At 41.5% G+C, this 15139-nt stretch overlaps 1 protein-coding gene across 2 annotated transcripts in view; it reads right to left on the reverse strand.

Moving 5' to 3' along the window:
- LOC124805065 (TBC1 domain family member 9) overlaps window positions 1-15139 on the reverse strand; it is a 170275-nt gene that overhangs the window by 113268 nt on the left and 41868 nt on the right. For both annotated transcript variants that reach the window (XM_047265501.1, XM_047265493.1), the window contains exon 11: window positions 204-437. In XM_047265501.1, coding sequence (XP_047121457.1) covers window positions 204-437 — 234 coding nt within the window. The remainder of the gene's footprint in view (window positions 1-203; window positions 438-15139) is intronic.

Genomic DNA, 15139 nt, shown 5'->3' on the forward strand with positions numbered 1-15139 from the left:
GACTGAATGACTTTACTCATACCAAAACTTGAGATTAAAACTCTTAAACAGAGCAGCAAAATTTAATAAGTGTACTGTGAGGAAAATACAGAAAAAGATAAACACTTAACTTGTTGCTCTGTAGATGTATATCAGCAGAGAGCTATGGCCTAACAGTGACAAACTCTCAAATAGATTGCTAACAAATAAATTGGTCTCCATACCTGAAAAAGCCATCCACGTTTCTGCTCTGAGTTCATCAGGTATACCACCTAGTACAAGTCTTGCCAACTCGCTGGTTCGATACATAGATACGCCTCTTCCATATTCCGTAAAATGGGTTTCCCATTTTCGCAACTTCTCTTTCTGATGTTTAACATATTCTGCCGAAGTCTCACAGTTAAACAATGTCATCATTGGTGGCTGGGGGTTCCATTCCGGCAAGTATGCAACAGCAACTAATGAGTCAGAAAAAAAAAAAAAAAAAAAATACACATCACACACATCACAAAACTCACTGAATAAGGATACAACAAGAAACAAACAGCAATAAGGGCACACAATCTTCACACAGCCTGGACTGATTGTACATTTCTGAAGAAGAAATATAATTAAGTATAAAAACCTTTAGTCTTTTCCTGCATGTTTCATAGCCCTTAATATATGAAAAAAGCTATTTTATTGAGTTCATTATGATTGTACAGAAGGGAAAAAAATGCACATGCACAGTGACTGTAAAGCAAAAACCACGTGTATATGCAGGCACATGCACACTTGACACAAAATTCTCTCTCTAGAAACATTCAAGAATAATCCTTGCACCTTTCCCAGAATTTAAAAATTCAATGTTCAATTGAGTTGTAAATCATCTAGCTCTCAGGCAGATTTATTGCCCACTATCACAACCCTAAACCAAAGAAATTCAAGCTCTTTCCTTCAACTACAAAAACACTGGGGGAAGCTCACCTGTGTTCACATTACTGGGCAGATTCTTTCTTTCTTTTTTCTTCTTCAGACCTGCCTGTGTATCAAGACACTACAATGCGTAATTACTATTCCAGGACAACATGTTTTCATGTTTTTGTTGGTACAGAATTTCAGTCATTATATTTCATTCACCGGATATACAGGACTGTAGCAGCAAATCAATAAGTTTATCAAAAGGAAGGAATTTTGTAATATCCTGAACAATGGAAAGGTAGTCATACTTCAGCCTCAGAAAAATCAGTGAGGGAGGGAGAGGCAACAAATGGATGGGATGAAAGTGGGACTGATGAGCTTACCTTAGCATAGGTAGGACAACGTACACATGGCACTCTTAAGTGTAGGAGTGGGTTGGGAGAGGGACAGAGGGAGGGAGGGAGAGACAGAGACAGAGAGAGGGAGAGGGAGAGACAGAGACAGAGAGAGAGAGAGAGAGAGAGAGAGAGAGAGAGAGACAGACAGACACACACAGAGAGAGAGAGAGAGAGAGAGAGAGAGAGAGAGAGAGAGAGACAGACACACACAGAGAGAGAGAGAGAGAGAGAGAGAGAGAGAGAGACAGACAGACACACACACACAGAGAGAGAGAGAGAGAGAGAGAGAGAGAGAGAGAGAGAGAGAGAGAACTGTGAATATGGTGACCAGGGCCAGCTCTAGGGGAAGTGTAAGCAAACCACAGCACCACCCAGGGCAGCTGGTTCCAAAAGGATAAATTAAACAACACAATAAAAGTTCTGTACAAATGAGGAAGTGTGAGAATATGTTGGAAACAAATAATACACAAAATCTATTTCTTACTGGAAACAGCCTTCAGTAGTGTAAAACAGATGCAAAGGAATTGCTGGAATTGGTCACCTTGGTTGTGTCTTTCAAAATAGCAAAGATTGCTGCTGACACTGATGGCAAGCCTACACGAAACTTGACATGTACCTATATCAGCTTGAAGATACCTACAAAAATGAGAACCTTTATAATAAAGAAATGCAGATAAATGTCAGCTTACGATGGCCCAACAATTCCTTAACATCAATATGAATATCACTGAGAAAAATACTTTGTAATAAATAGGGAAAGTGTAAGTAAAATATCCACTGATATGCACATGTCATAGTATTTTAAATTCAGACATAATGATTAATGGACATTTGCAATTGGAAAGATGAAGGCCCCCTGTTCCCAACATTTCCCTCTCCCCTGAATCTGCTATTAATACCACTTACATTGCTCTTCTTGTCAAAGTTCTCCAAATTAATTTTTCTGCCTTGTCTGTAACCTCCTGAGCTTTCCTTCATTCCTTTTTTCTCATTGTTGAACTCATAACAAACAGATATTAATATTTGAGAGATAACAGAAAAAACTATCAAACCTTACTCTGTAGATCAACCAAAAAAATGCACTGCACAAACTGGATATCCCATTTCATTGTATTTCACATTGGTTGTATTCCAACAACTTTATTTACCTTATAATTGTGCTTTTTGCTACAATGAATGAAACTGCTTTCGAAACTACTTGTTTTGAGCCATAGATCACAGTGGTGGCATTTTGGAAACCACATTCGATCATAGCTGTTTTTCCTTTACGTACTAAAGACACACTAAATAGGCACTGGCAATTTATACACTCCTTTTTGACAAAGCATTTTCAAGTAAGTCACTCACTGTTCTTTTACTGTGTACAGCAGAAGCGATGATACTGTCGACAATGTTGTTTCCAGCTCTGCTGGCTATTACAGGTGTCTCACTGCACGCACACCTCTGCTCAGGGAACAATAAGAAGTGAACAGATTTTAGTTGTATACTCTGTGAGTGACGTAAGTTAATTTTGGAGCCATAACCTAAAATTTATTACATAGTAAACGTTTCACTTCTGGTTCACTGACACCATATCTGGCTCTGGTCTTAAGGATGTACCTCCTATTCACGTCAAAAACAAATATGAGTATGTGTTATACTGGCCCTGATGGTGACAATGGTGGAGGTGGTGTGGGATGGAGGCCGAGGAGATTGAGGCTAGGAGGACTGTGGGACAGAAGATGTAATGTAAGGACAATTTATATCAATATAATTCAAGGATGAAATTGAATTTAGATATGCTGGGCTCAGTGGTGTGTCCTGCTGCTGCTGGTTGATCAGTTCTGCTCTTGGCTAGTTTGGCAGTGTCTTTCATTCAGATTCATGCCAACCCCCCCCCCCCCCCCACACACACACACACAAAAGCCTGTGCAAAAATTACAGCTAAGCAAATACGTAACAATCCCATAATCCCATTTACAGTGGTGGCACTGCCCTTTATAGGGCAGGTTATACCTGTGGTTGGCTGGAATAGGATTTAATGGGACGGTGCAGATGGCAGGTCTTGCAGGTGGGTCTTCCACGGAGGTATGATCCACATGGTAAGGGTTTGTCTACATGTACATACATATTCTGTGAGCCACTGTATGATGCATGGACGAATATACCTTCAACCAGTACAAGTCATTTCCTTTCCTGTACCACTTGCAAATGTAGTGAGACAAAATCAACTGTCTATGCAACTCTGTTGGAGTCCCAGTTCCTCTTCTCTTTTCTTTGTAGTCCTAACACTAAATTTACATTTGCGGCAGTAGACTCATTCTGCAGTCAGTTTCAAATTCCAGTTCCCTAAATTTTCTCAATAGTGTTTTGCATTAAGAACATTGCCTTTCCTCAAGAGATTCTCATTTGAGTTCATGAAGTATCTCTACAATACTCATGTCCTGATCCTATCTGCCAGTAATACATCTAGCAGCATGCCTCTGAATTGGTTTGATGTCTTCCTTTAATCCAACCTGGTGGGTATCTCAAACTCTCATGCAGTACTCAAGAATGGGTCTCACTAGTGTTCTGTAGGCGGTCTCTTTTATAGATGAGCTACATTGTCCTACAATTCTCACAATAAACCAGAGTCAACCATTCACCTTCTGTATTATTGCCCTGCATGCTTGTTCCATTTCATATATCTTTGCAACGAAATACCTATTTATTTATTTATTTATTTGAGCAATCTTCTGTTCATCACATCAAAATTCTGCCAATTCATCCCATACCCTTATCTCTCAACAATGATACTGTCTTGTATACTACAATGTCATCAGTAAAAATTCAGAGGCACAAATTGCTGCTCACCCTGTCTATCTGATCATTTATGTATACTGAGAGCTAGAGCAGCCATATTAACCTTCTTTGGGATTTTCCTGATGATACCCTCGTCTCCGATGAACAATCGCCATTAAGGACAATATACTAGGTTCTGTTGCGTAAAACATCTTTGAGCCACTCACATAACTGGAACCTATTCCATCTACTTGGACCATCATTATCAGTTTGCAGTGGGGCACCAAATCAACAACTTTCTGGAATCTAGGAATAAGCAATTAGCCTGTTGCCCTTCATCCATGGTTTGTAGGATATCATGTGAAAAAGGGTAAGCTGAGCTCTGTATGAGCAATGGTTTCTAAATCTATGCTGATTAGTGGACAGAAGCATTTCAGTCAACTAAATTTATTATATTTGAATTGAGAATATGCTCAAAAATTCTGCAGCAAACCAATGTTAAGGGTATTTGTCTGTAATTTTGAAAGTACATTCTTTTATCCTTGTTATATACAGTTGCTTGGTACTTTGCACTAGCGATAAATGCAAGTTAAGTAAGGGACCAAAGCTGCAGAGTATTTGCTGTACAACCGAATTCCACTCTGGACCTGGCAACTTATTTATTTCCTACTCTTTCAGTTGCTTCTCTATGCCAGGGATGCCTATTACTACGTTCTCCATAGGGGAGTCTGTACAACAGTCAAACAATAGTATGCCTCCATGATTCTCCTGCATGAATGATTTCTTAAACATGAAATTTAAAACTTCACCTCCCTTTTTGCTGTCTCCTATTGCTACACTAACTCATCAACAAATGACTGGATAGAAGCCTTCTACCTGTCAGTGGTTCTACGAAGGAGCAGAATTTTCCACATCCTTTTTTTAACCTCGGTATTCTCTGATTGTTGTTATTAACCTACATTGGTTCTTTTCTGTCCTTAACCCACTTACTCGGCACATACACCTCCAGCATGCCATCTACGATCAGTAAAAACTATGCCCATAACTCTTCTACATCTGTCATATTTGAACTAAATGATTTCCATTCACTGGCTACATGAGTTGCTAACAACTGATTATCTGCATTTTCCTGCATAAGTACTCTCCTAGCCTTCTTGAGTGATTTATTTAGTAACTTCAATAACCATTGTCACTTTTATGACATCAAAATCACTAGTTCCTGTCTCTATACCGATACTGTTGATAATGTCAGGCCTGTTCACAACTACAAGGTCTGAAATGTTTTCAGTGCATGTGAGCTGTTGAATTAGCTGCTCATGATCATTTTTGGAAAACGTGTTCGGAGCTGTTTCACAAGACTGACTGACTGTAGCACCAGCAATGAATCTACAGATGTCCCAATGTACATTCGATTGGTTAAAGTTGCCTCAACTAATATTGCATGACTTACGTGCTTCCATATAACTGAGCCTAAGCTTTCTTTAACAAACTCTACTACTGTTATGGTGGAGTCAGGTGGCCAATAAAAACATCTGATGGTTAACTTGTGTTCACCTACACTAGTTACTCATGTCCAGGTAACTTCACAATTAAAGTCAATATTGTCCTCGATAGAGAGAATATTTTTACCAACTGCAACAAACACTCTCCTCATATATCATATAATCTATCTTCTTGATATATGTTTGATACTTTATTAAATATTTCAGAGCTTTGTATTTCAGGTTTCACCCAGCTCTTGGTTCCAACAATAATTTGAGTACAACAACTTTCTCGGTAAGGGCAAATTCTGAAACTTTTGTTACAAAAGCTTTGGTAATTAACTGTGAAAATTTTTACAGTCAAAGTGTCTTTATTTTGTACGTGATTTGATTTTGCTCACCGAGTACTGACTGGTGAGAAATCATCTGAGGACATCAACTTATTGCCTAGCCAGCTACACGAGTAGCTGTTTCCTGTGTGTAGAGTACCACTGACATATCAAGGAGAGTTCTACAATTTTCCACCCCTCCAGGTCCTGAAATATGCAGCAAAGACATGATAGAATCAACAGCGACTCTGGTTGAGACCCTCTACTAGGCTCCAAACTGAAGGACCTCAGTCAGTGCTGGATATGGTACTGCAAATTTTGAGCTCTGATTTTACCCTGCGAGTGAGGCCAGCAGCCTTTATCACTTCTGCCAGCTGTCTGCACAAACTGAGGGTGACCTCAGAATCCTAGCTACAGACATCACTGGTGCTGATATGAGCCACACAATTAGATGACTGAACCTTGTGCATTCCACAGCTGCAGCCACAGCTTCCTTGACATCTCGAATGAGGCCCCCATACCAAGTGCACACTGAACTACTTTATAGCCCTATTTTCCTAAATGGCTTTATAATGCCCCTAACACTGAAGCTCCTGATAACTGACAAACATCTCTCCACGTGTGCTGTGCAAACCCTGCTGAAGGAGTGGCCAATTGTCTGCACACACAGTGCATGGCCAAGGCCAGGCAGCCAGTCCCCACATTGACTCTCCACCTTAGGCAACTCACATGTATTGTAAACTGCCACACATTGTGCAGTGAGTATAGATCCCCACAATGGATACACTGTAAGGTGCCTTAGGAGCAGAACGTGTCAGTGAAGCACCACCTCAGGTGCCCTAGCAACCTGCTGAATTCTGTACTACTGAAGTAAGTGGAACTTAAGGATGGATATTTTGTAAATTTGGTTGGCAGCAGGATATCACTTTGAGAGGGGTATGAGGATTTTTGAGGTGGTGGTTCTCATTACTGGACCTGACTATAGATAGTCAAAAATGTAAGAAACAATGTGGTTAACTTTTTCCAGCTGATTCATAGCTATGGTTGAAGGAATAGGGAAATCTGTCTCCAGACTAGATTCGGAAGGTTGTGCCTGTCTGTGAAAGTGTGTGTGTGTGTGTGTGTGTGTGTGTGTGTGTGTGTGTGTGTGTGTGTGGGCGCACGCAAGCGCGCACGTTTGAGGGGGCTCTGAACTCTGAAGGAGGACTGCACACGGAAGCTTAGTAACATTTTCAGTCTTGTTTATGTGCTTGTTAACTGCTCAACACATAATATATATGATGAGTTTTCAAGTTTACTTCATCCATTACATATATACACAATGTTACTGTACCCAACACTGCCACACCACTTATCAGCAATATTTTAGTCAGAAGCTACAAATACATAACTTCATCTATCATGTGATTAACACAATTACTAATGCACATACATTTAAAAACAAAACAAAGTGATGTAGATGACGAAGAGACAAGTGATTTAATATAAGACACATAAGGCCACAAATATCAGGAAATTCTGCAAAATTGTATGACAAATGCTGAACATATGTTGTTACCAGATGATACACCTCACTGCACATGCAGCAGTTGGGCCTGTTGATTCCTCTCTTGCCAGTAGGGGGCACTGCTACATCACTCCACTATGCTACTCCGCACTTTCATCCAAGCATTATCCAATATGCTGTGGTAGTGGTAATACAAGACTATGATGAATCAGTTTCTATTTAATGAGCTTGCAGACATGTCTCTCTGTTATTGTTTGCTAATTCCAATGTGTTTGCAAGACATATTTACACAGAATGTTTCCTAAAATGTGTTTTATGTCTCACATATCATCTGCTACGAGTGGATTGTTGAATGCATGAAGCAGGAACTCTGTGACTAAGCACTTAAGACAAAAACACGTATTGAGGGAAGGTAACGCAATAGTCAGATATGCAGAGTTCTGAAATCAAGGTTAATTATCACACAAGATTTAATGTACGAAATTATTTCTACTTTGTTGTTACTTGTTTTATGAGTTTTTATGTTTGCCAACAAACTGATATTTAATCAAGGTATAATCTACAACATACATAAAAAAAGAAAAGTTTGTTGCTCCAATGCTAACCTACATCAGATTTACAAGCATGGCAGTCAAGATAAATTTAAGATTAGTGTGTGGGTGGGAATTTTAGACAACCAAATAATAGGACTACATTTCACCTGATAATTGAAATGGTCATAATTAGACAGTATTTTTAAGAAAGGTTCTGGCAGAGCTACTTCAAGACTTTCCTCTGGAAGTAAGAGTAAACATATGGCTACAGAAGAACAGAGTTTCTCCATGCTATGATACCACAACATGAAATTACTTAAATCAGGTGTATCCACATAGGTGGATTGGACAACATGGACCAATTTGCTGGCCAAAAATATCTCAGAGGGTTTCAGATAGATTATATAATGGTAAGACAGAGATTTAGGAACCAGATTTTAAATTGTAAGACATTTCCAGGGGCAGATGTGGACTCTGACCACAATCTATTGGTTATGAACAGCAGATCAAAACTGAAGAAACTGCAAAAAGGTGGGAATTTAAGGAGATGGGACCTAGATAAACTGAAAGAACCAGAGGTTGTACAGAGTTTCAGGGAGAGCATAAGGGAACAATTGACAGGAATGGGGGAAAGAAATGCAGTAGAAGAAGAATGGGTAGCTTTGAGGAATGAAATAGTTAAGGCAGCAGAGGATTAAGTAGGTAAACAGATGAGGGCTACTAGAAATCCTTGGGTAACAGAAGAGAGATTGAATTTAATTGATGAAAGGAGAAAATACAAAAATGCAGTAAGTGAAGCAGGCAAAAAGGAATACAAATGTCTCAAAAATGAGATCGACAGGAAGTGCAAAATGGCTAAGCAGGGATGGCTAGAGGACAAATGTAAGGATGCAGAGGCTTATCTCACTAGGGGTAAGATAGATACTGTCTACAGGAAAATTAAAGAGACCTTTGGAGAAAAGAGAACCATTTGTATGAATATCAAGAGCTCAGATGGAAACCCAGTTCTAAGCAAAGAAGGGAAAGCAGAAAGGTAGGAGTTTATAGAGGATCTATACAAGGGCGATGTTCTTGAGGACAATATTATGGAAATGGAAGAGGAGCTAGATGAAGATGAAATGGGAGATACGATACTGCGTGAAGAGTCTGACAGAGCACTGAAAGACCTGAGTCGAAACAAGGCCCCGGGAGTAGACAACATTCCATTAGAACTACTGACGGCCTTGGGAGAGCCAGTCCTGAAAAAACTCTACCATCTGGTGAGCAAGATGTATGAGACAGGCGAAATATCCTCAGACTTCAAGAAGAATATAATAATTCCAATCCCAAAGAAAGCAGATGTTGACAGATGTGAAAATTACCGATCTATCAGTTTAATAAATCACAGCTCCAAAATACTAACGCGAATTCTTTACAGATGAATGGAAAAACTGGTAGAAGCCGACCTCAGAGAAGATCAGTTTGGATTCCGTAGAAATGTTGGAACATGTGAGGCAATACTGACCCTACAACTTATCTTAGACGAAAGATTAAGGAAAGGCAAACCTATGTTTCTAGCATTTGTAGACTCAGAGAAAGCTTTTGACAATGTTGACTGGAATACTCTCTTTCAAATTCTGAAGGTGGCAGGGGTAAAATACAGGGAGTGAAAGGCTATTTACAATTTGTACAGAAACCAGATGACAGTTGTAAGAGGCAAGGGGCATGAAAGGGAAGGAGTGGTTGGGAAGGGAGTGAGAAGGGTTGTAGCCTCTCCCCAATGCTATTCAATCTGTATATTGAGCAAGCAGTAAAGGAAACAAAAGAAAAATTCGCAGTAGGTATTAAAATCCATGGAGAAGAAATAAAAGCTTTGAGGTTCGCCGATGACATTGTAATTCTGTCAGAGGCAGCAAAGGACTTGGAAGAGCAGTTGAACGGAATGGACAGTGTCTTGAAAGGAGGGCATAAGATTAACATCAACAAAAGCAAAACGAGCATAATGGAATGTAGTCGAATTAAGTCAGGTGATGCTGAGGGAATCAGATTAGGAAATGAGACACTTAAAGTAGTAAAGGAGTTTTGCTATTTGGGGAGCAAAATAACTGATGATGGTCGAAGTAGAGAGGATATAAAATGTAGACTGGCAATGGCAAGGAAAGCGTTTCTGAAGAAGAAAAATTTGTTAACATCGAGTGTAGATTTAAGCATCAGGAAGTCGTTTCTGAAAGTATTTGTATGGAGTGTAGCCATGTATGGAAGTGAAACATGGATGATAAGAGACAAGAAGAGAATAGAAGCTTTCAAAATGTGGTGCTACAGAAGAATGTTGAAGATTAAATGGGTAGATCACATAACTAATGAGGAGGTATTGAACAGAATTGGGGAGAAGAGGAGTTTGTGGCACAACTTGACTAGAAGAAGAGATCGGTTGGTAGGACATGTGCTGAGGCATCAAGGGATCACCAATTTAGTACTGGAGGGCAGCATGGAGGGTAAAAATCGTAGAGGGAGACCAAGAGATGAATACACTAAGCAGATACAGAAGGATGTAGACTGCAGTAGGTACTGGGAGATGAAGAAGCTTGCACAGGATAGAGTAGCATGGCGAGCTGCATCAAACCAGTCTCAAGACTGAAGACCACAATAACAACAACAACAGATTTTTTTTCTTTTGTGGTCATGTGCAGGAGCTAGTTTACACCACCCCAGTAGAGTTCCAAATGGATCTCTCAGCTTGCACAACTGTTGCGTCTGCGGAGATCCAAAATATGGAGGGTATTTTTGAGCACATGCCTGAAGGGATGATCGTTTGATGCAATGCCAGATCCTGGCTGGCACCAGCAGCAGCCGCTACAAAAAGCTCTGCCATTGTCTCCAAATGTTTGGAAACACCCCTGTTTCAGCACTGCTGTTACTGGTAAACAACTGTGTTTACCAGAAATCTTCCTGATGGCTTCCCAGACTTTTGTAGAAGTGGAACAGTTGATGTGTTGAGCCTTGGCTCTCGTGACCTGAAAGACTTCAAGGTTGTCTGCTGTTGGGCAGTACTTAAACTGTCTAAGAGCTGCATGCCCTTCCTAGATTGCTGAGTGGCACTCACTGATCCACCAAGGAACAGGCTGCCTCAAAGATGACTTGAGGGCTATGAGATTGATAAGTCAGCGGCATGGTGGATCACTCATGTGATGTAGTCCACCCACTCCTGGATGCTGCTGTGGTATTCAAACACAGCTAACTGGCTGAACAGCATCCAGTTGGCCCTGCTGTCCATCTATTTTGGTGGATTCTGTGCAGTTAAAGCTCCAACCAGTAGATGAATGCAGAGTGGGAAGTTGTCACTAGTGAAGGTTGTCAATGACTCCCCACTGAACAGAGTCCACAAGGGGCTGGAAAGCAGAAAGAGAGGTCAATGGCTGAGAGTGACCTTGTAGCAGCACAGAAATGAGTGGGAGTACCTGTGCTGAGGATGCTCAGCTTTCCGAAATGTGACCCCGAGGGCTGGCAGCGGTCGAGCCCCACGAGACAGAATAGGCACTGAAGTCTCCCAGAAGGAGAAATGGTCATGGAAGTTGTTCCGTAAGATCTGCGAGAGCCTCAGAATCTATTGCATCTTGCATAGGCAAATAAAGTGAGCAAACAGTGATCCTCCAATACACATGAATTTCAACTGCAACTGCTTGCAGGTCATTAGCCAGGATGAGAGCAGAGGAGTGGTTTGAATTATTGACATTGACAAACACAGCAACCCCTCCCTTGGCCCCTTCCCCAGTCAGGCATCCTTACAACAAAGCATATAGCGCCACAGTATAGGGGCATCGCACAATGTAAAATATGTTTCCTGCAAACACAAGCAAAGGGTGCATTCCTGTTCTAGGAGTTCCATTTCCTTCACATGTGTGCTGATCCCATTAATGTTCCACTTCAGGATGGAAGCAGTCTGTCGTTTGGGTAGCACTTTCATCCCAACTTTCTGCTGGGAGGGGAGCCCGCAATGGGTGGAGGATCAGTCTTGGAGTGAGATGATTTTCCCAGTCGAACAGCAAGGTCCACTGCCTCCGAAGAAGAGTCGAGAAAGACATCAGAGTGGATGATATCATCATCATCATCATCATCATCATCATCATCAGACTGTGTACTTTCTGTCTCCATTAGTGGACGATGGGCAATACTTTGCCTTCGAGCTGCTAGGGAAAGGAAAGTCCACCCAGACATAGCCCCATGTGTCTAAGTAAGCTTTGTTCAAATGAGGTGCAGCAGGTTCCACAGAGGTTGCCTGTTAATGACTGTTCCACATCAACAGCCAAGCATCTCATTGGCACACAGCAAATCTCAAGACTGAAGGGTTTGTTATAGAGATTTTTATCATCTCTTGATATGGGTAGCCAAGCTGAGATCCCTGTCCCCTGTGACACACAACATTCCACTGCTGTGCCATACAGTGGTTGCTGAAGGATTCCCACAGCTTACGGTGACAGAGGACTGGTGGAACTTAGCAGTCCCTCAGCTCAGGAATCCCAGGGTCCACAAGCCCATATCCAGCAAAAGAATGCTGGCCCCAAAGGGTATTATGTAACTGATGTGGCACCTTAGGTAGCAACTACAAAATATGTACTACATGATCGGTAACAAATTAACAAAGATTGCACGGCATGTGCATGTACTGTAATGTCCTTCATTCTGGAATTCAGTCAGCCCTGCAGAATGGGAGCTATATAAATGCAAAATTCATCAACATAGAGAGCATGGGTGACCACTGGTCCAATGGAAGTCATTATCCCATTGATGGTGAAGGGGTGACACTCAGTGTGTAGCCCTGAGAGATGCCATTCTCTTGGAGCTGAGCGATGTACCTACTCTAAGCCAAAATAATCAGTGGGATAAAAAATGATGAATAAAACTCAGTAGGGAGCCTCAAAAGCCTCAGACACATAGGGTAAGTGAAATGTGATGACACCAAGAGGTGATTATGTGGATAAAAAGAAAAAAAAAGAAGAACTACTGGCTGATTTAACAACTGAGATGACACTACCTCTCCACCGTGAAGAGGAAACACCTTCTAACCAAGTCAGTTTGAAGACCTTTAGCAGATGGAGTCTCTGAGTAACATTCAGATATCAAATCATCTTATTAAGACTCTAATCAGAGCTATACTGTCTGATGAGGCAAGAGCCTGAAGCAGTTCCAGTCAGTGGAAGGTTCGGTATATAATTCAGGATTATGGGGTTCAGGATAGGGGATGTCCAACTTGTTTTTACGTGCTCGAAAGGCAGCCAGGTAAGAAGAGGATGCCATCACTGTTACGAAGTGTGTCACAAGGTGTTCAGTAGGGACCAATGCATCAATAGACCTAGAACAGGTGTTGGCCTCTGGTGGCCCAGAAGACTAAGCAGCTCGGCCCACACGTGAAATGAAGAAGCGTATGTTCCCATAAAGGAGATGTGGAACTCCCAACGTTTCTTCTTACTGTGTAATTACGTAGTGAGCCTTTGCATGGAGCTGTTAAACAGTGATGAGGGCATCTGTGAAGGATGTCATTTGAGATGGTGCAGGGCACTTCGATGATCGTGAGCAGTTATTGTAATGTCTTTGGTCCACCAAGGTAGTGACTACAAGAATATGGGACCTAGAAAGGGGGGGAGTGGGAGAGCAGTCCCAGCAGTGTAGTTAATCACAGTGTGAATGTCTCCCACAACCTCACTGAAGCCATCTGACAAAGAAAGGGGAAAGGTGACAGCAGAGGCCCACAGCTGCCAACGTGCCACGTAGCCAGTGAAGCAGTGACAAGAAAGTGACAGCATTATTAGTAAGTGGTCACTGTCACAAAGATCATCATGTAGCATACACTGTAATGAAGCCATAGGATTGGAGGAAGAGACTGAAAGACTGATCACTGAAGAGATGCCATGTGTTGTTCTGAAGTGGGTAGGCTTACAGTCACTGAAGAGAGAGAGGTTGAGTGTGGAAAGAAGCTGATCATTCAGAAGGCCCCTATCAAACAACATGGTACTGCCCCACAGAGGGTTGTACGCATTTAACTCCTCAATTAGGAGAAAAGGGAAGGTGGTGAGGTGTCAGTTTAAAATGGCTACCTCATAGTAAGTGCCGTGCCTGGAGGGCAAATAAATGTTAGAAATGGTGATCATCAGGATCATTCACACACACACACACACACTGCTAGAGCTTCCAGTGTAGTATAGAGGGGAATACACTTACTGATGACATCTGTGTGAACAATTTATAGACACCTCCAGGTGCTCTCTCGGGCCAGAACAGTTCCTATAGAAAATATGGTAATCCTGAAGTGTTGGAAAATACACATAAATGAAATGATTTGTTGGAGAGCAAGGCAGGTGACAGAACAGGGAGATATTAGTATTTCCAGTTCTGGCTAGTGATAATAACAGCCACTGAAGTTCCATTGAATTATCACACTGAGGCGCCAAGAGAACAGGTCAGACCCAAAGATCACTGTGTCACCAGTGGAGGTGGTACAATATCAATAAATATAGGTTCAGAGTCTGATGGTGAGGAGGGATAAGGCACTTCTGTGGTCACAAGGGTAGTCTTCTCTGAACATTTCTTCTTTTCTCTTAGAATACTTTAGAAGGCCGAGATTCTTGTGAGCACTTGTCTGCTGTGAGGGTAGTAACTGAAAATGAGGAGGCAACCTTGGGACCTCACACAAGTCAGAATAGAACTCTGCTTTTCCAGCCAGGTGTGGGGAGTCGAGGTCCCTGAAGCTGGTGCTGCAGTACTCTAGGCACTGTCAAGCTGTACTACTGAGGTAGAATAGAAGCAATTGTACTTTTTCCAAGTCTCACAATATGAGAGGTGATTGGAGACGTTACATTCCTGGATTTTCTATTCTTTTATTAAGGTAGCACATGTCTGGGATTTGGGCAAGTGATCGTCTCCACAACTGACACGTACAGTTGGTAGCTGAGAAGGGGTGTTTCTATGAAGTCGCCAATCACAGACTCCACAAAATGAGCTGTTTGTACACTGGAAAGTCCTATATCCAAAATATAAGCTTTTGAAGCACCACATCAGGGTTGGGATATACAGCTACACATATGCAGGTAAATCATGATTTTTACTTTCTCAGGAAGCACATCCCCCTCCCACGGAAGAATGCTCCAGTGCAAAGCTTGTCTGGCAGGCCTCGCCATGCACAATTATGAAGTGGATATTTCCTTCTCTAAGTGTTTGTGTAGTTCTTCATCCATCTGTAGCATTAAGTCCAGATGGAAAGTTAAACCCTGTACCATGT

The sequence above is a fragment of the Schistocerca piceifrons genome, chromosome 1 (assembly GCF_021461385.2).
Source record: "Schistocerca piceifrons isolate TAMUIC-IGC-003096 chromosome 1, iqSchPice1.1, whole genome shotgun sequence".
NCBI classification, from domain to species: domain Eukaryota; kingdom Metazoa; phylum Arthropoda; class Insecta; order Orthoptera; family Acrididae; genus Schistocerca; species Schistocerca piceifrons.